This window comes from Bombina bombina, chromosome 1 (assembly GCF_027579735.1).
Source record: "Bombina bombina isolate aBomBom1 chromosome 1, aBomBom1.pri, whole genome shotgun sequence".
NCBI classification, from domain to species: Eukaryota; Metazoa; Chordata; class Amphibia; order Anura; family Bombinatoridae; genus Bombina; species Bombina bombina.
In genome coordinates, this window is record NC_069499.1 from 1,329,489,623 (window position 1) to 1,329,515,127 (window position 25,505).

Genomic DNA, 25,505 nt, shown 5'->3' on the forward strand with positions numbered 1-25,505 from the left:
AGAAATAAAACGTTTTTACATGCCAGCAAAAAAACGTTTAACCTCAATAAATTAATTGTTATTTAAAACCTATTGCAAGTCCCTGCAAATTAGGTTAAGTCTATGCATAGAGTATAATCCAGTGAAGTACCATCCCCCAGAATACTGAAGTGTAAAATATACATACATGACAGCCTGATACCAGCTACATCTACTGCATTTAAGGCTGAGTTTACATTATAACGGTATGGCAGGATTTTCTCATCAATTCCATGTCAGAAAATAAACTGCTACATACCTCTTTGCAGATTAATCTGCCCGCTGTCCCCTGATCTGAAGTTTACCTCTCCTCAGATGGCCGAGAAACAGCAATATGATCTTAACTACTCCGGCTAAAATCATAGAAAAAAACTCAGGTAGATTCTTCTTCAAATTCTACCAGAGAATGAATAACACACTCCGGTGCTATTATAAAATAACAAACTTTTGATTGAAGGTAATAAACGAATTAAATCACCACAGTCCTCTCACACATCCTATCTATTCGTTGGGTGCAAGAGAATGACTGGAGGTGACGTAGAGGGGAGGAGCTATATAGCAGCTCTGCTGAGTGAATCCTCTTGCACTTCCTGTAGGGGAGGAGATAATATCCCAGAAGTAGTGATGACCCGTGGACTGACCACTCTTAACAGGAGAAACATCTCCTAAATTAATAAAAAAAAACAAAAAAAACAACTGTTCCCCTGCCGAACCAGTTCGTCCTCTACTGAACCACTCACTGCTGTACCTGTGTCAGATTACATACAAATAGCCTCTGGGCTGTGTCTGTGCTGTGTTACTTACCTTACACAGCACCCCATCATTGGCTTACCTGGCATGTCAATCAATGTCAATGAAGCAGTATCCAGTAGAAAGCCCATCCAGTGCAGGTATTGAATACCGCAGAGGATTGCAGTAGGAAATACCTGTTTCCCTCAGGGGGAGGCTATGGACAAGTCCCTGCGACTCCTGAGGGTAGTTATAGCTGAAGTCCCGTTAGAAATACCCTGTTATGTGTACAGTATTTCCCTATGTCCTTGTATCATTCATCTGCTGTGAAGAGTCTTTTCTGTCTTCTTAATAAATGATACTCACTAGGGACTCTGGGTGTCACATAGGTCTGAGCTCATAATTTGTAATCCATAAGCAAGAACCCGGAAACACCTATTCTCAACCAACTTCTAAGAGGTCAAGAACAAAACAAGAGAGATGGGAGGGATTTTAACCTCTGATATGGATTTCTTCACCTTTATCTAGTGGCAGGAAATATATACCATATGTTATTGAGGACCATCGACCATCATCGTTTTATGAAAGAAAAGCTTTTTCCATGGGACTGCCAACAACCCCATAACTATAGCGAGGCAGCATGTTGAGTTAACCTTAAAGTACCATAAAACATGTTAAGATCTGTGCATATCCTAAAAGGGCTAATTACGTAAAAACAGTTTGCATAAAAAAAATTGTTTGAAAATTGCTGGCAAGTATTTTAAAATAATTTTCAAAAATAAGCAAAATTAATTACATAGCTAAGCTGTCTGGAGCAGTCTACTCCACCCCCTTATCAGTGTTTAGACACAGGCATTGTATTTCAACAGAGTTCACAGTTTCTAGGCATGCTCCAGCAGATAATCACTGTGCACTTTTGAATTCTACCAAAACAACAAGAGATATAAATACAGCAATAGAAGGAACTGTGGGGGGGGGGGAGTTAGAGCTTTACAATTTGGAAACTTAAAAGAAGGGGTTAATGGCAAGGCACTGCAGTATAAATTTGCAGGTAAAGTAATTAAAGTACATATTATATTTTGTCTCAATCACAACTTGTTTTATGTTCCTTTAATGCTAATGGTCTTACCAGGAAGAGAGACAATTCCACTCATTAGGACTTCAAGGTTGACATCTCTGGCCAGAGTGGGTAGCAGGTGACCCGGATTTCGCCATGAGATTGAAGGACAGAGACCTTGTTGACAGGATACAGATGCTACCGAGTGTAGTGCATTGTCTGCTATCTTTTCAACATATGTGACCTGTTCTGTGATATAAAAAACGCAAAGACATATTAAGCTGTAGTCAAATGTTGTGGTTTAGAATGGGAATGGACCTCTACTGATATTTAAAGAATACTGTGTATCTGGCTTTCTATGGCATAATTACACTGACAGTCACAATAAAATAAACAAACAGGAGCAGAAAACATAAATTATGCTTACCTGATAATTTCATTTCCATTGAGGGGAGGAGAGTCCACGGCTTCATTCATTACTGTTGGGAATTAAGAACCTGGCCACCAGGAGGAGGTAAAGACACCCCAGCCAAAGGCTTAAATACCTCCCCCACTTCTCTCATCCCCCAGTCATTCTGCAGAGGGAACAAGGAACAGTAGGATAAATAACAGGATATAAATGGTGCCAGAAGATAAATGAAATTTAGGTCCGCCAATAGGAGATATGGAAATGAAATGATCAGGTAAGCATCATTTATGGTTTTCCATCTAAAGGGGAAGAGAATCCACTGCTTCATTCATTACTGTTACATATACCCAAGCTCTAGAGGACACTGAATGAAACCGAGAGGGAAAAGGCGGACCTTAATTTGAGGGCACCACAGCCTGCAAAACCTCTCTCCCAAAAAACAGAATTTATGTTTACCTGATAAATTACTTTCTCCAACGGTGTGTCCGGTCCACGGCGTCATCCTTACTTGTGGGATATTCTCTTCCCCAACAGGAAATGGCAAAGAGCCCAGCAAAGCTGGTCACATGATCCCTCCTAGGCTCCGCCTACCCCAGTCATTCGACCGACGTTAAGGAGGAATATTTGCATAGGAGAAACCCTATGGTACCGTGGTGACTGTAGTTAAAGAAAATAAATTATCAGACCTGATTAAAAAAACCAGGGCGGGCCGTGGACCGGACACACCGTTGGAGAAAGTAATTTATCAGGTAAACATAAATTCTGTTTTCTCCAACATAGGTGTGTCCGGTCCACGGCGTCATCCTTACTTGTGGGAACCAATACCAAAGCTTTAGGACACGGATGAAGGGAGGGAGCAAATCAGGTCACCTAAATGGAAGGCACCACGGCTTGCAAAACCTTTCTCCCAAAAATAGCCTCAGAAGAAGCAAAAGTATCAAACTTGTAAAATTTGGTAAAAGTGTGCAGTGAAGACCAAGTCGCTGCCCTACATATCTGATCAACAGAAGCCTCGTTCTTGAAGGCCCATGTGGAAGCCACAGCCCTAGTGGAATGAGCTGTGATTCTTTCGGGAGGCTGCCGTCCGGCAGTCTCGTAAGCCGATCTGATGATGCTTTTAATCCAAAAAGAGAGAGAGGTAGAAGTTGCTTTTTGACCTCTCCTTTTACCGGGATAAACAACAAACAAGGAAGATGTTTGTCTAAAATCCTTTGTAGCATCTAAATAGAATTTTAGAGCGCGAACAACATCCAAATTGTGCAACAAACGTTCCTTCTTTGAAACTGGTTTCGGACACAGAGAAGGTACGATAATCTCCTGGTTAATGTTTTTGTTAGAAACAACTTTTGGAAGAAAACCAGGTTTAGTACGTAAAACCACCTTATCTGCATGGAACACCAGATAAGGAGGAGAACACTGCAGAGCAGATAATTCTGAAACTCTTCTAGCAGAAGAAATTGCAACTAAAAACTAAATTGAGACTCCAAGGAGGAGTCAAAGGTTTGTAAACAGGCTTAATTCTAACCAGAGCCTGAACAAAGGCTTGAACATCTGGCACAGCGGCCAGCTTTTTGTGAAGTAACACAGACAAGGCAGAAATCTGTCCCTTCAGGGAACTTGCAGATAATCCTTTTTCCAATCCTTCTTGAAGGAAGGATAGAATCCTAGGAATCTTAACCTTGTCCCAAGGGAATCCTTTAGATTCACACCAACAGATATATTTTTTCCAAATTTTGTGGTAAATCTTTCTAGTTACAGGCTTTCTGGCCTGAACAAGAGTATCGATAACAGAATCTGAGAATCCTCGCTTCGATAAGATCAAGCGTTCAATCTCCAAGCAGTCAGCTGGAGTGAAACCAGATTCGGATGTTCGAACGGACCCTGAACAAGAAGGTCTCGTCTCAAAGGTAGCTTCCAAGGAGGAGCCGATGACATATTTACCAGATCTGCGTACCAAGTCCTGCGTGGCCACGCAGGAGCTATCAAGATCACCGACGCCCTCTCCTGATTGATCCTGGCTACCAGCCTGGGGATGAGAGGAAACGGCGGGAACACATAAGCTAGTTTGAAGGTCCAAGGTGCTACTAGTGCATCCACTAGAGCCGCCTTGGGATCCCTGGATCTGGACCCGTAGCAAGGAACTTTGAAGTTCTGACGAGAGGCCATCAGATCCATGTCTGGAATGCCCCACAGCTGAGTGACTTGGGCAAAGATTTCCGGATGGAGTTCCCACTCCCCCGGATGCAATGTCTGACGACTCAGAAAATCCGCTTCCCAATTTTCCACTCCTGGGATGTGGATAGCAGACAGGTGGCAGGAGTGAGACTCCGCCCATAGAATGATTTTGGTCACTTCTTCCATCGCCAGGGAACTCCTTGTTCCCCCCTGATGGTTGATGTACGCAACAGTTGTCATGTTGTCTGATTGAAACCGTATGAACTTGGCCCTCGCTAGCTGAGGCCAAGCCTTGAGAGCATTGAATATCGCTCTCAGTTCCAGAATATTTATCGGTAGAAGAGATTCTTCCCGAGACCAAAGACCCTGAGCTTTCAGGGATCCCCAGACCGCGCCCCAGCCCATCAGACTGGCGTCGGTCGTGACAATGACCCACTCTGGTCTGCGGAATGTCATCCCTCGTGACAGGTTGTCCAGGGACAGCCACCAACGGAGTGAGTCTCTGGTCCTCTGATTTACTTGTATCGTCGGAGACAAGTCTGTATAGTCCCCATTCCACTGACTGAGCATGCACAGTTGTAATGGTCTTAGATGAATGCGTGCAAAAGGAACTATGTCCATTGCCGCTACCATCAACCCGATCACTTCCATGCACTGAGCTATGGAAGGAAGAGGAACGGAATGGAGTATCCGACAAGAGTCTAGAAGTTTTGTTTTTCTGGCCTCTGTCAGAAAAATCCTCATTTCTAAGGAGTCTATTATTGTTCCCAAGAAGGGAACCCTTGTTGACGGAGATAGAGAACTCTTTTCCACGTTCACTTTCCATCCGTGAGATCTGAGAAAGGCCAGGACAATGTCCGTGTGAGCCTTTGCTTGAGGAAGGGACGACGCTTGAATCAAAATGTCGTCCAAGTAAGGTACTACAGCAATGCCCCTTGGTCTTAGCACAGCTAGAAGGGACCCTAGTACCTTTGTGAAAATCCTTGGAGCAGTGGCTAATCCGAAAGGAAGCGCCACGAACTGGTAATGTTTGTCCAGGAATGCGAACCTCAGGAACCGATGATGTTCCTTGTGGATAGGAATATGTAGATACGCATCCTTTAAATCCACCGTGGTCATGAATTGACCTTCCTGGATGGAAGGAAGAATAGTTCGAATGGTTTCCATCTTGAACGATGGAACCTTGAGAAACTTGTTTAAGATCTTGAGATCTAAGATTGGTCTGAACGTTCCCTCTTTTTTGGGAACTATAAACAGATTGGAGTAGAACCCCATCCCTTGTTCTCTTAATGGAACGGGATGAATCACTCCCATTTTTAACATGTCTTCTACACAATGTAAGAATGCCTGTCTTTTTATGTGGTCTGAAGACAACTGAGACCCGTGGAACCTCCCCCTTGGGGGAAGTCCCTTGAATTCCAGAAGATAACCTTGGGAGACTATTTCTAGCGCCCAAGGATCCAGAACATCTCTTGCCCAAGCCTGAGCGAAGAGAGAGAGTCTGCCCCCCACCAGATCCGGTCCCGGATCGGGGGCCAACATTTCATGCTGTCTTGGTAGCAGTGGCAGGTTTCTTGGCCTGCTTTCCCTTGTTCCAGCCTTGCATTGGTCTCCAAGCTGGCTTGGCTTGAGAAGTATTACCCTCTTGCTTAGAGGACGTAGCACTTTGGGCTGGTCCATTTCTACGAAAGGGACGAAAATTAGGTTTATTTTTTGCCTTGAAAGGCCGATCCTGAGGAAGGGCGTGGCCCTTACCCCCAGTGATATCCGAGATAATCTCTTTCAAGTCAGGGCCAAACAGCGTTTTCCCCTTGAAAGGAATGTTAAGTAGCTTGTTCTTGGAAGACGCATCAGCCGACCAAGATTTCAACCAAAGCGCTCTGCGTGCCACAATAGCAAACCCAGAATTCTTAGCCGCTAACCTAGCCAATTGCAAAGTGGCGTCTAGGGTGAAAGAATTAGCCAATTTGAGAGCATTGATTCTGTCCCTAATCTCCTCATAAGGAGGAGAATCACTGTCGACCGCCTTTATCAGCTCATCGAACCAGAAACATGCGGCTGTAGCGACAGGGACAATGCATGAAATTGGTTGTAGAAGGTAACCCTGCTGAACAAACATCTTTTTAAGCAAACCTTCTAATTTTTTATCCATAGGATCTTTGAAAGCACAACTATCCTCTATGGGTATAGTGGTGCGTTTGTTTAAAGTGGAAACCGCTCCCTCGACCTTGGGGACTGTCTGCCATAAGTCCTTTCTGGGGTCGACCATAGGAAACAATTTTTTAAATATGGGGGGAGGGACGAAAGGAATACCGGGCCTTTCCCATTCTTTATTAACAATGTCCGCCACCCGCTTGGGTATAGGAAAAGCTTCTGGGAGCCCCGGCACCTCTAGGAACTTGTCCATTTTACATAGTTTCTCTGGGATGACCAACTTGTCACAATCATCCAGAGTGGATAATACCTCCTTAAGCAGAATGCGGAGATGTTCCAACTTAAATTTAAATGCAATCACATCAGGTTCAGCTTGTTGAGAAATGTTCCCTGAATCAGTAATTTCTCCCTCAGACAAAACCTCCCTGGCCCCATCAGACTGAGTTAGGGGCCCTTCAGAAATATTAATATCAGCGTCGTCATGCTCTTCAGTATCTAAAACAGAGCAGTCGCGCTTACGCTGATAAGTGTTCATTTTGGCTAAAATGTTTTTGACAGAATTATCCATTACAGCCGTTAATTGTTGCATAGTAAGGAGTATTGGCGCGCTAGATGTACTAGGGGCCTCCTGAGTGGGCAAGACTCGTGTAGACGAAGGAGGGAATGATGCAGTACCATGCTTACTCCCCTCACTTGAGGAATCATCTTGGGCATCATTGTCATTGTCACATAAATCACATTTATTTAAATGAATAGGAATTCTGGCTTCCCCACATTCAGAACACAGTCTATCTGGTAGTTCAGACATGTTAAACAGGCATAAACTTGATAACAAGTACAAAAAACGTTTTAAAATAAAACCGTTACTGTCACTTTAAATTTTAAACTGAACACACTTTATTACTGCAAATGCGAAAAAACATGAAGGAATTGTTCAAAATTTACTAAATTTTCACCACAGTGTCTTAAAGCCTTAAAAGTATTGCACACCAAATTTGAAAGCTTTAACTCTTAAAATAACGGAACCGGAGCCGTTTTTATATTTAACCCCTTTACAGTCCCTGGTATCTGCTTTGCTGAGACCCAACCAAGCCCCAAGGGGAATACGATACCAAATGACGCCTTCAGAAAGTCTTTTCTAAGTATCAGAGCTCCTCTCACATGTGACTGCATGCCATGCCTCTCAAAAACAAGTGCGCAACACCGGCGCGAAAATGAGACTCTGCCTATGCTTTGGGAAGGCCCCTAAAGAATAAGGTGTCTAAAACAGTGCCTGCCGATATTATTATATCAAAATACCCAGATAAAATGATTCCTCAAGGCTAAATATGTGTTAATAATCAATCGATTTAGCCCAAAAAAAGTCTACAGTCTTAATAAGCCCTTTTTGAAGCCCTTATTTACAATCGTAATAAACATGGCTTACCGGATCCCAGAGGGAAAATGACAGCTTCCAGCATTACATCGTCTTGTTAGAATGTGTCATACCTCAAGCAGCAAGAGACTGCTCACTGTTCCCCCAACTGAAGTTAATTGCTCTCAACAGTCCTGTGTGGAACAGCCATGGATTTTAGTGACGGTTGCTAAAATCATTTTCCTCATACAAACAGAAATCTTCATCTCCTTTCTGTTTCTGAGTAAATAGTACATACCAGCACTATTTCAAAATAACAAACTCTTGATTGAATAATAAAAACTACAGTTAAACACTAAAAAACTCTAAGCCATCTCCGTGGAGATGTTGCCTGTACAACGGCAAAGAGAATGACTGGGGTAGGCGGAGCCTAGGAGGGATCATGTGACCAGCTTTGCTGGGCTCTTTGCCATTTCCTGTTGGGGAAGAGAATATCCCACAAGTAAGGATGACGCCGTGGACCGGACACACCTATGTTGGAGAAATAGCTTCAGCAGAAGCAAAAACTTCAGACTTGTAAAACTTTGTAAAAATATGTAAGGAGGACCAGGTAGCCGCATTACAAATCTGCTCCATAGAGACCTCATTCTTGAAGGCCCAAGAAGAAGCCACAGCTCTAGTTGAATGAGCCGTGATACTCTGAGGAGGCTTATGTCCCGCTGTCTCATAGACCAAGCGAATCAAGCTCCTCAACCAAAAGAAAAAAAAAAAGTATAAGAGGCTTTCTGCCCCTTGTGCTTCCTTGAATACACCACAAAAAGAAATGTAGACTGTCTGAAATCCTTCGTAGCGTGAAGATAGAACTTCAGGGCACGAACCACATCCAGATTATGAAGTAACATCTCCTTAGAAGAAGAAGGGTTAGGACACAAAGAAGGAACCACTATTTCCTGATTGATGTTACGGTTAGACACTACCTTGAGAAGAATCCCCAAACCAGTGCAAAGCACAGCCTTATCTGCATGAAAAACCAGATAAGGCGGCTCATATTGCAAGGCAGCCAGTTCAGATACTCTGCGTGCCGATGCAATGGCCAACAGGAAGAGAACCTTCCAGGACAGAATCTTAATGTCAATGGAATGCATAGGCTCAAACGGAACCCTCTGCAAAACCTTAAGGACCAAGTTTAAGCCCCATGGGGGAGCAGACTGTCTAAAGACAGGCCTGATTCTAGACAGAGCCTGAACAAAGGATTGGATGTCAGGGAGCTCAGCGAGTCTCCTGAAACAAGACTGACAATGCCGAAATATGTCCTTTCACCAAACCGTCTTGGAGAAAGGACAAAATCCTGGATACCTTCACCTTATGCCAAGTATATCCATGCTTCTCAGCAGAGTTCCAGAATATTTATCGGAAGGAGAGACTCCTCCAGGGACCATATTCCTTATGCCATCCTGGCACCCCAAACAGCAAACTAACCTGCCAGACTCGCATCCGTGGTCACAATCTCCCAGGACGGTCTCAAGAAGGATGTCTCAATGGACAGTTGCTCCAGACGGATCCACCAAGAGTGGGAGATCTGAGTCCGAGCATCCATGGATATCTGCTGTGATAGATCTGAATGATCGCCGTTCCACTGTCTCAACATGCACAATTGAAAAGGTCTGAGATAGAACCTGGCGAATGAAATGACGTCTATGCTGGAAACCATGAGTCCAATCACCTCCATACACTGAGCCACCGAGGGGCTTGAGGAGGACTGAAGGGTCTCTGAGAAATATTTTCATTCACATAGAGTCTATTATTGTACCCAAGAACTCCACCCTGTTGCTGGGAACCAGGGAACTCTTTCTTGAGTTGATCTTCCAACTGTGAGATTGGAGCAAAAGAAGAAGAGCCCTCGAATGATCCTCTACGAGACTGAGCGACGGCGCCTGGACTAGGATGTAGTCCAGATAGGGAGCCACAGCAATGCCAAGTAGCGCCCCCAGAACCTTTGTGAAGACTCTCGGGCTGCCGCCAGACCAAAGGCAAGGGCCACAAACTGGAAGAAACTCAAATAAAACTGACACCTTAGCGTTCAGGCGAATAATTTGCATATTGGCATCACATATGAAAGAATTGGCGATCTTCAGCACCTTAATCTTATCCTGTATCTCGTCGATGGAAGTCTCCTCCTCGACGATTTCACACAGGGATTTACACCAATATGTTGCAGCTCCGGCGACCGCGGAAAAACAAACCCTGTGTGTTGAAACATTTTCCTTAACATGTTTTCCAACATTTTATCCATGGGCTCTTTAAACGACTAACTATCCTCAAGGACAATAGATGTCCGCTTTACGAGCGTGGAGATAGCACCATCTACCTTAGGGACAGTACCCCACAGCTCCAGCTGAGAGTCTGGGAGGGAGAACAGTTTCTTAAAGGAAGAAGGGGAAAAGGAAGAACCTAATCACTCCCATTCATTCTTAATAATATTTGACATCTTAACAGGAACCGGGAAGGCCTGAGGCACCACCCTGTCCTCATATACCTTATCAAGCTTAGGAATCACAGGTTCTTCTGGAAGTTTCGGTTCCGGAACTTCCAGAGTAGCAAGCACTTGTTTCAGCAAAAAGCGCACATTTTCCATCCTAAACCTAAAGTCAGGAGCGTCCTCCAGGCTACTCCTCCTTTAGATGACACGGACTCCAACCCAGAAGGGGCCTCCTCCGAAGAGTCGGAGTGGGCCTCGTCGTATAACGCCTCAGAAATTTCCATAGGCGTAGACATGATACGCCATGATACACCCTATGCTTGCGCTTAGCAGATCGTGGTACGGCAAGGATCACTTTCGATACCGCCGTTTGCAGTTGATCCGCAAAATCTGACTGCCAACGAATCTCTCCTGCAGGAGTAATGGTTGGACCCTGGGGCGCTGCATGTGCAATAGGAGATGGATATAGGGAACGCACCTCACAGGACAGGGACCCCTCAGAGGTGGACGGCTCAGTAGTACTAGACATCTGTTTGCTCTTAGATGTCGTAACTTTATTAAGGCATGTGGAACATAGTTGAGCAGGCTGATCTACCAGAACCTCCTCACAGTAAAACACAGGAATGAGACCTAATTAAAGTGGGCAAGCCCTCTAACGCGGCAGAGTCCTCCATAGCTTGAGCTGTAATTAAGGATTAGATTTACAAAATAAATAGGCACCTTTATAACCTCCAATGGCCAGGGCAATCACCACCTCCTATGACCTGGACTACAGAAACCATTTCGTCTCCTGCACCGCTGATCAACAGAGGAAGATGGATAGCCACACCCGGTCACATGGAATGCCCGGCAGGACCGCCCCTGCCAAAGGAGAAAAAACACCAAAAAAGGGCCACGCCATACTCCCGTAAGTCACCTGAAAGTTCCACATAACGCAGCAATGACACAAACAATAGCATGTATAAACCCCCATGTTCAATTAACCATTAATTCTATAAAGATAAAAGGCGTCACACTGTGACCCTGTCTTCCGTGTTATTTTTATGTAATAAAAAATGAAACAATCTTACCAGAATCTACGCTGTGGAACAGGAACATGGCACTTTAAGTGTGACAGGTTAGTAGCCTCGCTCCTGACATGGACTTGAGTGTAAAAAGCAGGCAGCGAAACTCGTCAACGCTGATTGCTTGTGGAGCTGTTAATGGGATGGTTTCGCAGAAAGACTCTCCTTGCATCTCCGAACTTTCATCCATGCTCTCACTGACAGGCTGACAGGACTACTTAAAACTCCAGTCCCAAGAGTACTACCCTCCATAAGAGTTAAATACTCTGATCTTCTGCACTTCTCTGCCGTCCTCCTGTGACGAAAGGCAAAGAATGGCTTGGGGATGAGGGAAGTCGGGGAGGTATTTAAGCCTTTGGCTGGGGTGTCTTTGCCTCCTCCTGGTGGCCAGGTTCTTACTTTCCAACAGTAATGAATGAAGCTGTGGACTCTCCTCCCCTTTAGATGGAAAGAGAGATTGCTAGTTCTCTGGAATAGTTTGACTGCAGTGTTAGATATATAGATACACACACACACATACATATATATATATATATATATATATATATATATATATATATATATATATATATATATATATATATATATATATATATATATATATATATATATATATATATATATATATATATATATATATATATATATATAATACAACACACGCGCCCCCAAACACAAATACAAAACCCCTTAAAAGGAAATAACATTTTTATTTATAATTTTTCTTATAAAAATAAAAATAGGTGTGTTGCCAAACATACATATATGTATGTATAGATGTACGGTAAACCTCTATCTCTTGCTGTTTATCTGTATATAAAATAACCAAGCATCAGTGTGAAACACATTCTAAATTAAAAAAAAAAATATTTCAATATACTGGATGGCCACAAATATAATTAATTATATCTGAATAATTAATGTACAAAACAATTAAAGCATAGATCATATGTAAGAAAAACCAAACAGTGCCACAAATGAGGTAAAGGGAAAAAAACATAATTTATGCTTACCTGATAAATTTATTTCTCTTGTAGTGTATCCAGTCCACGGATCATCCATTACTTGTGGGATAGATTCCCTTCCCAACAGGAAGTTGCAAGAGGATCACCCACAGCAGAGCTGCTATATAGCTCCTCCCCTCACATGTCATATCCAGTCATTCGACCGAAACAAGACAAGAAAGGAGAAACCATAGGGTGCAGTGGTGACTGTAGTTTAATTAAAAATTTAGATCTGCCTTAAAAAGACAGGGCGGGCCGTGGACCGGATACACTACAAGAGAAATAAATTTATCAGGTAAGCATAAATTATGTTTTCTCTTGTTAAGTGTATCCAGTCCACGGATCATCCATTACTTGTGGGATACCAATACCAAAGCTTAAGTACACGGATGATGGGAGGAACAAGGCAGGAACTTAAACGGAAGGAACCACTGCCTGTAGAACCTTTCTCCCAAAAACAGCCTGCAAAGAAGCAAAAGTGTCAAATTTGTAAAATTTTGAAAAAGTGTGAAGCGAAGACCAAGTCGCAGCCTTGCAAATCTGTTCAACAGAGGTCTCATTCTTAAAGGCCCAGGTGGAAGCCACAGCTCTAGTAGAATGAGCTGTAATCCTTTCAGGGGGCTGCTGTCCAGCAGTCTCATAGGCTAAGCGAATTATGCTTCGAAGCCAAAAAGAGAGAGAGGTTGCCGAAGCTTTTTGACCTCTCCTCTGTCCAGAATAAGCGACAAACAGGGCAGATGTTTGACGAAAATCTTTAGTTGCCTGTAAGTAGAACTTCAAGGTACGGACTACGTCCAGATTATGCAAAAGACGTTCCTTCTTTGAAGAAGGATTAGGGCACAATGATGGGACAACAATCTCTTGATTGATATTCCTGTTAGAAACCACCTTAGGTAAAAACCCAGGTTTAGTACGCAGAACTACCTTGTCTGAATGGAAAATCAGATAAGGAGAATCACAATGTAAGGCAGATAACTCAGAGACTCTTCGAGCTGAGGAAATAGCCATCAAAAACAGAACTTTCCAAGATAAAAGTTTAATATCAATGGAATGAAGGGGTTCAAACGGAACTCCTTGAAGAACTTTAAGAACCAAGTTTAAGCTCCACGGAGGAGCAACAGTTTTAAACACAGGCTTAATCCTAGCCAAAGCCTGACAAAAAGCCTGAACGTCTGGAACTTCTGCCAGACGCTTGTGCAAAAGAATAGACAGAGCAGAAATCTGTCCCTTTAACGAACTAGCAGATAAGCCTTTTTCCAAACCCTCTTGGAGAAAAGACAATATCCTAGGAATCCTAACCTTACTCCATGAGTAACTCTTGGATTCGCACCAATACAAGTATTTACGCCATATCTTATGGAAGATTTTCCTGGTAACAGGCTTTCGTGCCTGTATTAAGGTATCAATAACTGACTCGGAGAAGCCACACTTTGATAGGATCAAGCGTTCAATCTCCATGCAGTCAGTCTCAAAGAAATTAGATTTGGATGATTGAAAGGACCTTGTATTAGAAGGTCTTGCCTCAGAGGTAGAGTCCATGGTAGACAGGACGACATGTCCACTAGGTCTGCATACCAGGTCCTGCGTGGCCACGCAGGCGCTATCAGAATCACTGATGCTCTCTCCTGTTTGATCTTGGCAATCAGTCGAGGCAGCAGAGGAAACGGTGGAAACACATAAGCCATGTTGAAGAACCAAGGAGCTGCTAGAGCATCTATCAGTGTCGCTCCCGGGTCCCTGGACCTGGATCCGTAACAAGGAAGCTTGGCGTTCTGGCGAGACGCCATGAGATCCAGTTCTGGTTTGCCCCAACGATGGACCAGTTGAGCAAACACCTCTGGATGGAGTTCCCACTCCCCCGGATGAAAAGTCTGACGACTTAGAAAGTCCGCCTCCCAGTTCTCCACGCCTGGGATGTGGATCGCTGACAAGTGGCAAGAGTGAGACTCTGCCCAGCTAATTATCTTTGAGACTTCTAACATCGCTAGGGAGCTCCTGGTTCCCCCTTGATGGTTGATGTAAGCCACAGTCGTGATGTTGTCCGACTGAAATCTGATGAACCTCAGTGTTGCTAACTGAGGCCAAGCTAGGAGCATTGAATATTGCTCTTAACTCCAGAATATTTATTGGGAGGAGTTTCTCCTCCTGAGTCCACGATCCCTGAGCCTTCAGGGAATTCAAGACTGCGCCCCAGCCTAGAAGGCTGGCATCTGTTGTTACAATCGTCCAATCTGGCCTGCGAAAGGTCATACCCTTGGACAGATGGACCCGAGATATCCACCAGAGAAGAGAATCTCTGGTCTCTTGATCCAGATTTAGTAGAGGGGACAAATCTGAGTAATCCCCATTCCACTGACCTAGCATGCACAATTGCAGCGGTCTGAGATGCAGGCGCGCAAATGGCACTATGTCCATTGCCGCTACCATTAAGCCGATTACTTCCATGCACTGAGCCACTGACGGGCGTGGAATGGAATGAAGGACACGGCAAGCATTTTGATAAAGTTGATAAAGTTTTGATAACCTGGCCTCCGTCAGGTAAATTTTCATTTCTACAGAATTCTACATTTCTACAGAATGGAAGGAGACTCTTGTGAGTGGTGATAGAGAACTTTTTTCCACGTTCACCTTCCACCCATGCGACCTCAGAAATGCCAGAACTATCTCTGTATGAGACTTGGCAATTTGAAAGCTTGACGCCTGTATCAGGATGTCGTCTAGATAAGGAGCCACCGCTATGCCTCGCGGTCTTAGAACCGCCAGAAGTGAGCCCAGAACCTTTGTAAAGATTCTTGGGGCCGTAGCCAACCCGAAGGGGAGAGCTACAAATTGGAAATGCCTGTCTAGAAAGGCAAATCTTAGGAACCGATGATGATCTTTGTGAATCGGTATGTGAAGGTAGGCATCCTTTAAGTCCACTGTGGTCATGTACTGACCCTCTTGGATCATGGGTAGGATGGTCCGAATAGTTTCCATTTTGAATGATGGAACTCTTAGGAATTTGTTTAAGATCTTTAGGTCCAAGATTGGTCTGAAGGTTCCCTCTTTCTTGGGAACCACGAACAGATTTGAATAAAATCCCTGTCCTTGTTCCGTCCGCGGAACTGGATGGATCACCCCCATTACTAGGAGGTCTTGTACACAGCGTAGGAATGCCTCTTTCTTTATCTGGTTTTCTGATAACCTTGAAAGATGGAATCTCCCTTGAGGAGGAGAAGCCTTGAAGTCCAGAAGATATGCCTGAGATATGATCTCCAACGCCCAGGGATCCTGGACATCTCTTGCCCACGCCTGGGCGAAGAGAGAAAGTCTGCCCCCCACTAGATCCGTTTCCGGATAGGGGGCCGTTCCTTCATGCAGTCTTGGGGGCAGTAGTAGGTTTTCTGGCCTGCTTGCCCTTGTTCCAGGACTGGTTAGGTTTCCAAGCCTGTCTGGAATGAGCAACAGTTCCTTCCTGTTTTGGAGCGGAGGAAGTTGATGCTGCTCCTGCCTTGAAATTTCGAAAGGCGCGAAAATTAGACTGTTTGGCCTTTGATTTGGCCCTCTCCTGAGGAAGGGTATGACCCTTACCTCCAGTAATGTCAGCAATAATTTCTTTCAAGCCGGGCCCGAATAAGGTCTGCCCCTTGAAAGGAATATTAAGTAATTTAGATTTAGAAGTCACGTCAGCTGACCAGGATTTAAGCCATAGCGCTCTCCGCGCCTGGATGACGAATCCGGAGTTCTTAGCCGTTAGTTTAGTCAAATGTACAATGGCATCAGAAACAAATGAGTTAGCTAGCTTAAGTGATTTAAGCTTGTCCATAATTTCATCCAATGGAGCTGTGTGAATGGCCTCTTCCAGAGACTCAAACCAGAATGCCGCAGCAGAAGTGACAGGCGCAATGCATGCAAGGGGCTGCAGGATAAAACCTTGTTGAACAAACATTTTCTTAAGGTAACCTTCTAATTTTTTATCCATTGGATCCGAAAAAGCACAACTATCCTCAACCGGGATAGTGGTACGCTTTGCTAAAGTAGAAACTGCTCCCTCCACCTTAGGGACTTTCTGCCATAAGTCCCGTGTAGTGGCGTCTATTGGAAACATTTTTCTAAATATTAGGAGGTGGGGAAAAGGGCACACCGGGTCTATCCCACTCCTTGCTAATAATTTCTGTAAGCCTTTTAGGTATAGGGAAAACATCAGTACACACCGGCACCGCATAGTATCTATCCAGCCTACACAATTTCTCTGGAATTGCAACTGTGTTACAGTCGTTCAGAGCAGCTAAAACCTCCCCAAGCAATACACGGAGGTTCTTAAGCTTAAATTTAAAATTAGAGATCTATGAATCAGGTTTCCCCGGATCAGATCCGTCACCCACAGAATGAAGCTCTCCGTCCTCATGTTCTGCAAACTGTGACGCAGTATCAGACATGGCTCTTACAGCACCAGCACGCTCTGCATCTCTCCTAATCCCAGAGCTATCGCGCTTGCCTCTCAATTCTGGCAATCTAGATAATACTTCTGACAGGGTATTATTCATGATTGTAGCCATGTCCTGTAAAGTAATTGCTATGGGCGTCTCTGATGTACTTGGCGCCATAATAGCATGCGCCCCCTGAGCGGGAGGCGAAGGTACTGACACGTGAGGAGAGTTAGTCGGCATAACTTCCCCCTCGTCGTCTGATGATAATTCTTTTATAGATAAAGACTGACCTTAATTATTTAAAGTGAAATCAATACATTTAGTACACATATTTCTATGGGGCTCCACACTGGCTTTCAAACATAATGAACAAGTAGATTCATCTATGTCAGACATGTTTAAACAGACTAGCAATAAGACTGGCAAGCTTGAAAAAAACACTTCACAATAAGTTTAAAAGCAATATAAAAAAACGCTACTGCGCCTTTAAGAAGCACAAAACCTGTCTCAAGTTGAAATAACAATGAACCAAAGCAGTTATACCAACCAAATTTTCACAGTAAATGTATTAAGTTAGCAGAGCATTGCACCCACTTGCAAATGGATGATAAACCCCTTAATACCCAAAACGGATAAACAATAGAGAAAAACGTTTTTTTAAAACAGTCAAACACACTGTCACAGCTCTGCTGTGACTGATTACCTCCCTCAATATGACTTTTGAAGCCTTTTGAGCCCTCTAGAGAAGTCCTGGATCATGCAGGAAGTCGCTAAAATAGGCCCCTCCCACTCATTACAACAGTGGGAAGCCTCAGTTAACTTTTTCTATGCAGAAATTAAGCCAGCCATGTGGAAAAATTACGCCCCAATAAGTTTTATCACCAAATGTACGTTAAAAAACGATTAAACATGCCAGCAAACGTTTTAAAACACATTTTTTAAAGAGTATATATCTCTATTAATAAGCCTGATACCAGTCGCTTTCACTGCATTTAAGGCTTTACTTACATTACTTCGGTATCAGCAGCATTTTCTTAGTCAATTCCATTCCTTAGAAAAATATTTTACTGCACATACCTTAGTTGCAGGAAAACCTGCACGCCATTCCCTTTCTGAAGTTACCTCACTCCTCAGAATGTGTGAGAACAGCAAGTGGATCTTAGTTACTTCTGCTAAGATCATAGAAAACGCAGGCAGATTCTTCTTCCAAATACTGCTTGAGAAAAAACAGCACACTCCGGTGCCATTTAAAAATAACAAACTTTTGATTGAAGAAATATAAAACACCACAGTCCTCTCACGACCTCCATCTATGTTGAGGGTTGCAAGAGAATGACTGGGTATGACATGTGAGGGGAGGAGCTATATAGCAGCTCTGCTGTGGGTGATCCTCTTGCAACTTCCTGTTGGGAAGGGAATATATCCCACAAGTAATGGATGATCCGTGGACTGGGTACACTTAACAAGAGAAAATGGGTACAGGAGACAGAAGGAACCAGGGTGGATATGATTTAAATCACTAGTCTTTAGAATAATAAAATTGCCAGATTAGTGTTACAATTCCATCAGACACCATTAGAAATACATAGGTAGGCAATTATAAAAATAATTACAAGGTGAATTATCTCCAGTTTAATAGGTTAAACATTTATAGTTTGACATTTTTTCTGCTGTACTTTACTGGAAGAAGAAAAATCAATTACCTTACTAATATCAACTTTAACTATACATTAACATAATAGGTTGTTTGCTCTTCCCTCGTGACACTTTGCTCCTTGTGCAGATCTATTCTACTATAAATATTCTTTATTGAACCTCTTGAAACTTACATTAAAAGGACTATTAAAACACACTAGAGTTGTATAATCAACAAGGGCATCATAAAAAGGACAATGCAATCACATTTACTCTGAATTTGATTTTTTTTTTCTGACAAATTTTAAATGTACTTCAATTTACAGGCCTCTGTAACATGTAACAGCCATAAGCCAATCACACGAATTTACATTATGAAGTCTTGCAAAAGCTCAGTAGTAGCTGGTGCCTCAAATAATGTGCACATAAAAAGACTGCACAATTTGATTATGGAAGTAGATTTGAAAGTCTCTTAAAACTGCAAGCTTTATCTGAATAATCAACCTTTATTTTAAATTTAGTGTCCCTAAAGGGGTAAGGAATTGATTCTGTTTACATAGTTTTGCAGAGAAACAATGAAATGTTCAACCCCAACAACAAGATCTTTTTATGTCTCCCACTTCCCCTCCCTACTTTGTTTAACATATTGCCAAGCAGAGAAAGAGGAACAGATAGGTAGGAAAGATAAAGCAGGGTCTATAGGAGGCGCAAATAATTAACTGCTGCCAAACACTTAAAAGATAAGGTGGGGGCTTGTGGACTCTTGTGGACTAAGCATAAATTTGGTCATCTTTAATTTGATGACATGTGGAATTTAATACCCAAGCTGTCAGTCCATGTCAAGGAAATGGTGAGAAAGGCAATGAGGCATAAAAAGGACTTTCCTGCCAAAAACAACGCTTCAGCAGAAGAAAAATATCAAGGAGTAGAAATTCATGTTGCAGTTTTGCAACACTATTCCAAGATGCATTATCTGGACTACTCACAAAGAAGCAACTGATCTAGTGGAAAGATCCGATACTTCTTGAAAGCAACCTAACCATAATAATGATATGCTAAATAACTTGAAAGTGATGCAGCATAACTGTAAAAAGCGGACAGGAAAATATCACCTGAACATCTCTATGTAAAAAAGGAAGATATTTTACCTCACAATTGCCTCAGCTCACCAGAGTAAGTGTTCTGTAAAAAGTGATCTTATTCAGTTACTGCCCAGCTGCAAGTAAAAAAGGAAAGAAAAAAAAGAAGAAATCAACAGCAGCCAATCAGCATCAGCAGTGCTGAGGTCATGAACTGTTTTACTGTGATCATTAGATTTCATAGTAAACTTCCTTAAACTGAATATGGAAATAACATAAGTGTGCATGAGGCACGCTCCCTATCAAATCCCGGGACAGGCATACTGATTTGTTGCTTAAAGGCCTTTACAGTAGGGTGTAAATATTTAAGACATTTTGAGGTAAAATAGCTTTTCTTTTTTTACAAAGAAATGTTAAGGTGATATTTTCTAGACAGCTTTTTACAAGCTAGTATGCTGCATCACTTTCAAGTGTTTCAACATTTGGGTATCATGCCAAGTCTTGGTTACTGCAGTAGCTTCTGCACCTACAAGATTAAAAAAGAAATACAAACTAGCATGAGCTCTGTCCGAAAACCTTAGAAGCCTGTGAATAAAAAGAGTAATGCCCTTACCACATCTAGGTTATGGAGAGAATACTCGGATAAAAAGGAGCCAGAAACAAGGAATGAAACTATGATTTCTTGGAATAAAATGATAGAAGTAACAACCTTAGTTAAGAAATGTTATGTAGTATGAAGAACAGCTTTGTCCTTGTAAAAGGTGAGAGCTGATAGTTCAGAGACTCAGTTGAAGATACAGTTAAAGAAACATAATTCTTTAAAATAGAAGCTTAAAAATAAAAATTATGCTTACCTGATCAATTTCTTTCTTTCCAGGCACAGAGAGTCTACGATTTCATTGCAATTACTAGTGGGAATTTAACTCCTGGCAAGCAGGAGGAGGAGGCAAAGAGCACCCCAGCAGAGCTGTTAAAAAAACAGTATACACTCATTTTCATATAATTGCATGTAATAGACACTACTATAAAGAATAAGATGCACAGATACTGATATAAAAATCCAGTATAAAACTGTTTAAAAACTTACTTAGAAGCTAACAGTTTAGCTCTGTTGAAAAGGTAGCTGGAAAGCCCACTGCAAGTGGGAAATAGACACTCCCCCTTCTTTTGCATATGAAAAGACCCTTTACACAAATAGGAGCAAGCTGGAGAAGGTAGCTGACGGTATTCACATAAAACTTTGGGGCTTGGTTAGGAGTCTGAAAATCAGAGCAATGTTATTTAAAAATAAGCAAAACTATACATTAAAAAAACTAAAAACTTAATGAGCTATATAAATAGATCTACAAAACATTTATGCAAAGAAAAAATGAGTGTATAATGGCCCTTTAAGTGTCATTTCTCTTACCCATAATCCCCAGTCATTTGGCCGAAGGGAAATGGAAAAAGAAGAAAACACAAGAGAATAGAGGTGCCTGAGGTCTGTACACAAAAAACGCAGAAGCAAATGTAAATAAGGGCAGGTCGTGGACTCTCCATGACCGGAAATAAATACATTTAACAGGTAAGCATAAATGTTTTCTTTCCACTGAGAGGCTGACAAGACTACTTAAAACTCCAGTTCCATAAAGAAAGGCATATATCCCTCCTGAGGAGCAACTCCGAAATCTTCTGACACTTCTCTGCCATCATCCTGTGAAAGGTAAAGAATGACTGGAGGATGGGGGAAGTGGGAGAGGTATTTAAGCCTTTGGCTGGGGTGTGTCTGCCTCCTCCTGGTGGCCAGGTTCAGTATTTCCCAACAGTAGGGAATGAAGCCGTGGACTCTCCTTGTATTAAGAAGGAAATATATTTTATGTATGGTCCAAGGAGAGGACCCTGCAGAGCAAAGAAAATGTATACTCATTGGAAGAGAAAAAAAAAACTAAATAAGCAAAATAAATTTGCACAAATTTTCCTTCTGAGGAAAGATTTGTGTTACTGGCATTCTTGCCTGTAAAAGTGAAGAGATGACAGTGTCAGAAAAAACCCTGAGCTTTTATAACTAAGAGATCAAATTCCATGTCATCAATTCTTAGAAATATTAGGATAATAAGCAGGCCCTAAAGAATAGGTCCTGGCACAGAGTAAAAAACCCAGGGAGTTTGGCATGTGAAACAAGTCTGCATGCCAGGATCAGAATGGCCAAGCTAGAGCTATTTGGACTAAAGTAGAGTACTACTTGATTCAATCTATCATTCTTGGAAGAAGAACAAATGGAAGAAAGAGGATGCAAGAAGAAAAAATAAACATGGGTGCAGTAAAGCATCAATCATCTGCTGGAACTGACATAATCAGCCTTAAGCATGAGGTTTTAGGTGAGAAGCCAGCAGATCTGTTTCTGGGAGAGCCCATCTAGAAACCAACTGGGTGAACTCTTAGAAAGATCACTCTCCAGTAAATACGGACAGGTAACCTAGGAAGCTCACTTCTCGTTCTATGCTCCCGGAATATGAATTGCTTACAGAAAGCATTGATACTGTTAAGCCTAAAATAAAGTCTGAGACACCACCTTTATAGTCAAATCGCTGAGATCCAAAGAACTGCACAGAAATTTAAGATTGGTCTCCTCTGGAGGCAAGATTACCTTTCCAGACTGCATCCCATCCTGAAAGACTGGCATCTGTGGTCCAAAAAGGATGAAGAAAAAGATGCCCAAGGTTAAAAAGGGTATTGTCTATTCACCAGGATAGAGATTGTTTAGCTGATGAATCTAGAACCAGTTCTAGAACCAATTGCATATAATTCCTAGTCCATTGACGTACCATAGATACCTGAAGAGAAGTAAACTGAAAATGAGTAAAAAGGAAGTGCATCCAATGCTGCCACCATTTCCAGATATGAAAAGGCAACAAACAGATTATGTTTGTTGTGAACAATTAATTTTAGGAATACATTTTGAACGCTGTGAAAAAGAATATGAAGGAATGTCTCCTTCAGATATATTGTGGATCTTGACTGACCCAGTGACCTGTTGGATCAGGAATAAAATAGTGTAAATGTTTACCATTTCTAGTAGACACACTCAAAAAAACTTGTCTAGAGTTTTCAATGCAGTATGCAACAGCTCCCATGATTCGAGAGCTAGAACACAACAAAAAGAAGGTGGGCCCCTTCAAGAAATTGCCTTCAAAAGAAGATCCTGAAATCCTGAGAAATGAAGATCGTTGAACCCAGGAGTCTTATATTTTAATGTCTTCTGACCAACAGAAAAACCTTGCCTCAATAGTGAAATTCCAATAAACTACTGTCTAATCCTATATAGAGATAGAATAGCGACTTAATATTGCCATAATCTCTGATGAGGAATTTCCAAATGTGTATTTATGCAAACATGGTAGAAAACATAATTTATGCTTACCTGATAAATTTATTTCTCTTGTAGTGTATCCAGTCTACGGATCATCCATTACTTATGGGATATTCTCCTTCCCAACAGGAAGTTGCAAGAGGATCATCCCAGCAGAGCTGCTATATAGCTCCTCCCCTAACTGCCATATCCAGTCATTCGACCGAAACAAACAGAGAAAGGAGAAACCATAGGGTGCAGTGGTGACTGTAGTTTAATAAAAACAGAATTTATGCTTACCTGATAAATTACTTTCTCCAACGGTGTGTCCGGTCCACGGCGTCATCCTTACTTGTGGGATATTCTCTTCCCCAACAGGAAATGGCAAAGAGCCCAGCAAAGCTGGTCACATGATCCCTCCTAGGCTCCGCCTACCCCAGTCATTCGACCGACGTACAGGAGGAAATATGCATAGGAGAAACCATATGGTACCGTGGTGACTGTAGTTAGAGAAAATAATTCATCAGACCTGATTAAAAAACCAGGGCGGGCCGTGGACCGGACACACCGTTGGAGAAAGTAATTTATCAGGTAAGCATAAATTCTGTTTTCTCCAACATAGGTGTGTCCGGTCCACGGCGTCATCCTTACTTGTGGGAACCAATACCAAAGCTTTAGGACACGGATGAAGGGAGGGAGCAAATCAGGTCACCTAAATGGAAGGCACCACGGCTTGCAAAACCTTTCTCCCAAAAATAGCCTCCGAAGAAGCAAAAGTATCAAATTTGTAAAATTTGGCAAAAGTGTGCAGTGAAGACCAAGTCGCTGCCTTACATATCTGGTCAACAGAAGCCTCGTTCTTGAAGGCCCATGTGGAAGCCACAGCCCTAGTGGAATGAGCTGTGATTCTTTCAGGAGGCTGCCGTCCGGCAGTCTCATAAGCCAATCGGATAATGCTTTTAAGCCAAAAAGAAAGAGAGGTAGAAGTTGCCTTTTGACCTCTCCTTTTACCAGAATAAACAACAAACAAAGAAGATGTTTGTCTGAAATCTTTAGTGGCCTCTAAATAGAATTTTAGAGCACGGACTACGTCCAAATTGTGTAATAAACGTTCCTTCTTTGAAACTGGATTCGGACACAAAGAAGGTACAACTATCTCCTGGTTAATATTCTTGTTGGAAACAACTTTCGGAAGAAAACCAGGCTTAGTACGCAAAACCACCTTATCTGCATGGAACACCAGATAGGGCGGAGAACACTGCAGAGCAGATAACTCAGAAACTCTTCTAGCAGAAGACATTGCAACCAAAAACAAAACTTTCCAAGATAATAACTTAATATCTACGGAATGTAAGGGTTCAAACGGAACCCCTTGAAGAACTGAAAGAACTAGATTAAGACTCCAGGGAGGAGTCAAAGGTCTGTAAACACCAAAAAACTCTTAGCCATCTCCGTGGAGATGTTGCCTGTGCAACGGCAAAGAGAATGACTGGGGTAGGCGGAGCCTAGGAGGGATCATGTGACCAGCTTTGCTGGGCTCTTTGCCATTTCCTGTTGGGGAAGAGAATATCCCACAAGTAAGGATGACGCCGTGGACCGGACACACCTATGTTGGAGAAATGTTAGACCTGCCTTAAAATGACAGGGCGGGCCGTGGACTGGATACACTACAAGAGAAATAAATTTATCAGGTAAGCATAAATTATGTTTTCTCTTGTTAAGTGTATCCAGTCCACGGATCATCCATTACTTATGGGATACCAATACCAAACCTAAAGTACACGGATGATGGGAGGGACAAGGCAGGGATTAAGCGGAAGGAACTACTGCCTGAAGAACCTTTCTCCCAAAAACAGCCTCCAAAGAAGCAAAAGTATAAAATTTGTAAAATTTTGAAAAAGTGTGAAGCAAAGACCAAGTCGCGGCCTTGCAAATCTGTTCAACAGAGGCCTCATTTTTAAAGGCCCATGAGGAAGTCACAGCTCTAGTAGAATGAGCTGTAATTCTTTCAGGGGGCTGCTGTCCAGCAGTCTCATAGGCTAGGAGTATAAAACTCCGAAGCCAAAAGGAAAGATAGGTTGCCGAAGCTTTTTGACCTCTCCTCTGTCCAGAATAAATGACAAACAGGAAAGATGTTTGACGAAAATCTTTAGTAGCTTGTAAGTAAAACTTCAAGGCACGGACTACGTCCAGATTATGTAAAAGACGTTCCTTCTTTGAAGAAGGATTAGGACACAATGATGGAACAACAATCTCTTGATTGATATTCTTGTTAGAAACCACCTTAGGTAAAAACCCAGGTTTGGTACGCAGAACTACCTTATCTGCATGAAAAATCAGATAAGGAGAATCACATTGTAAGGCAGATAGCTCAGAGACTCTCCGAGCCGAGGAAATAGCCATCAAAACAGAACTTTCCAAGACAAAAGCTTAATATCAATGGAATGAAGGGGTTCAAACGGAACTCCTTGAAGAACTTTAAGAACCAAGTTTAAGCTCCATGGGGGAGCAACAGATTTAAACACAGGCTTAATTCTAACCAAAGCCTGACAAAATGCCTGGACGTCTGGAACTTCTGCCAGACGCTTGTGCAAAAGAATAGACAGAGCAG

At 42.4% G+C, this 25,505-nt stretch overlaps 1 protein-coding gene across 1 annotated transcript in view; it reads right to left on the reverse strand.

The window, feature by feature from the left end:
• LOC128664603 (rho guanine nucleotide exchange factor 40) overlaps window positions 1-25,505 on the reverse strand; it is a 339,695-nt gene that overhangs the window by 262,639 nt on the left and 51,551 nt on the right. Inside the window, exon 3 of the mRNA XM_053719420.1 lies at window positions 1,877-2,053. Within this exon, the coding sequence (XP_053575395.1) occupies window positions 1,877-2,053 (177 nt within the window). The remainder of the gene's footprint in view (window positions 1-1,876; window positions 2,054-25,505) is intronic.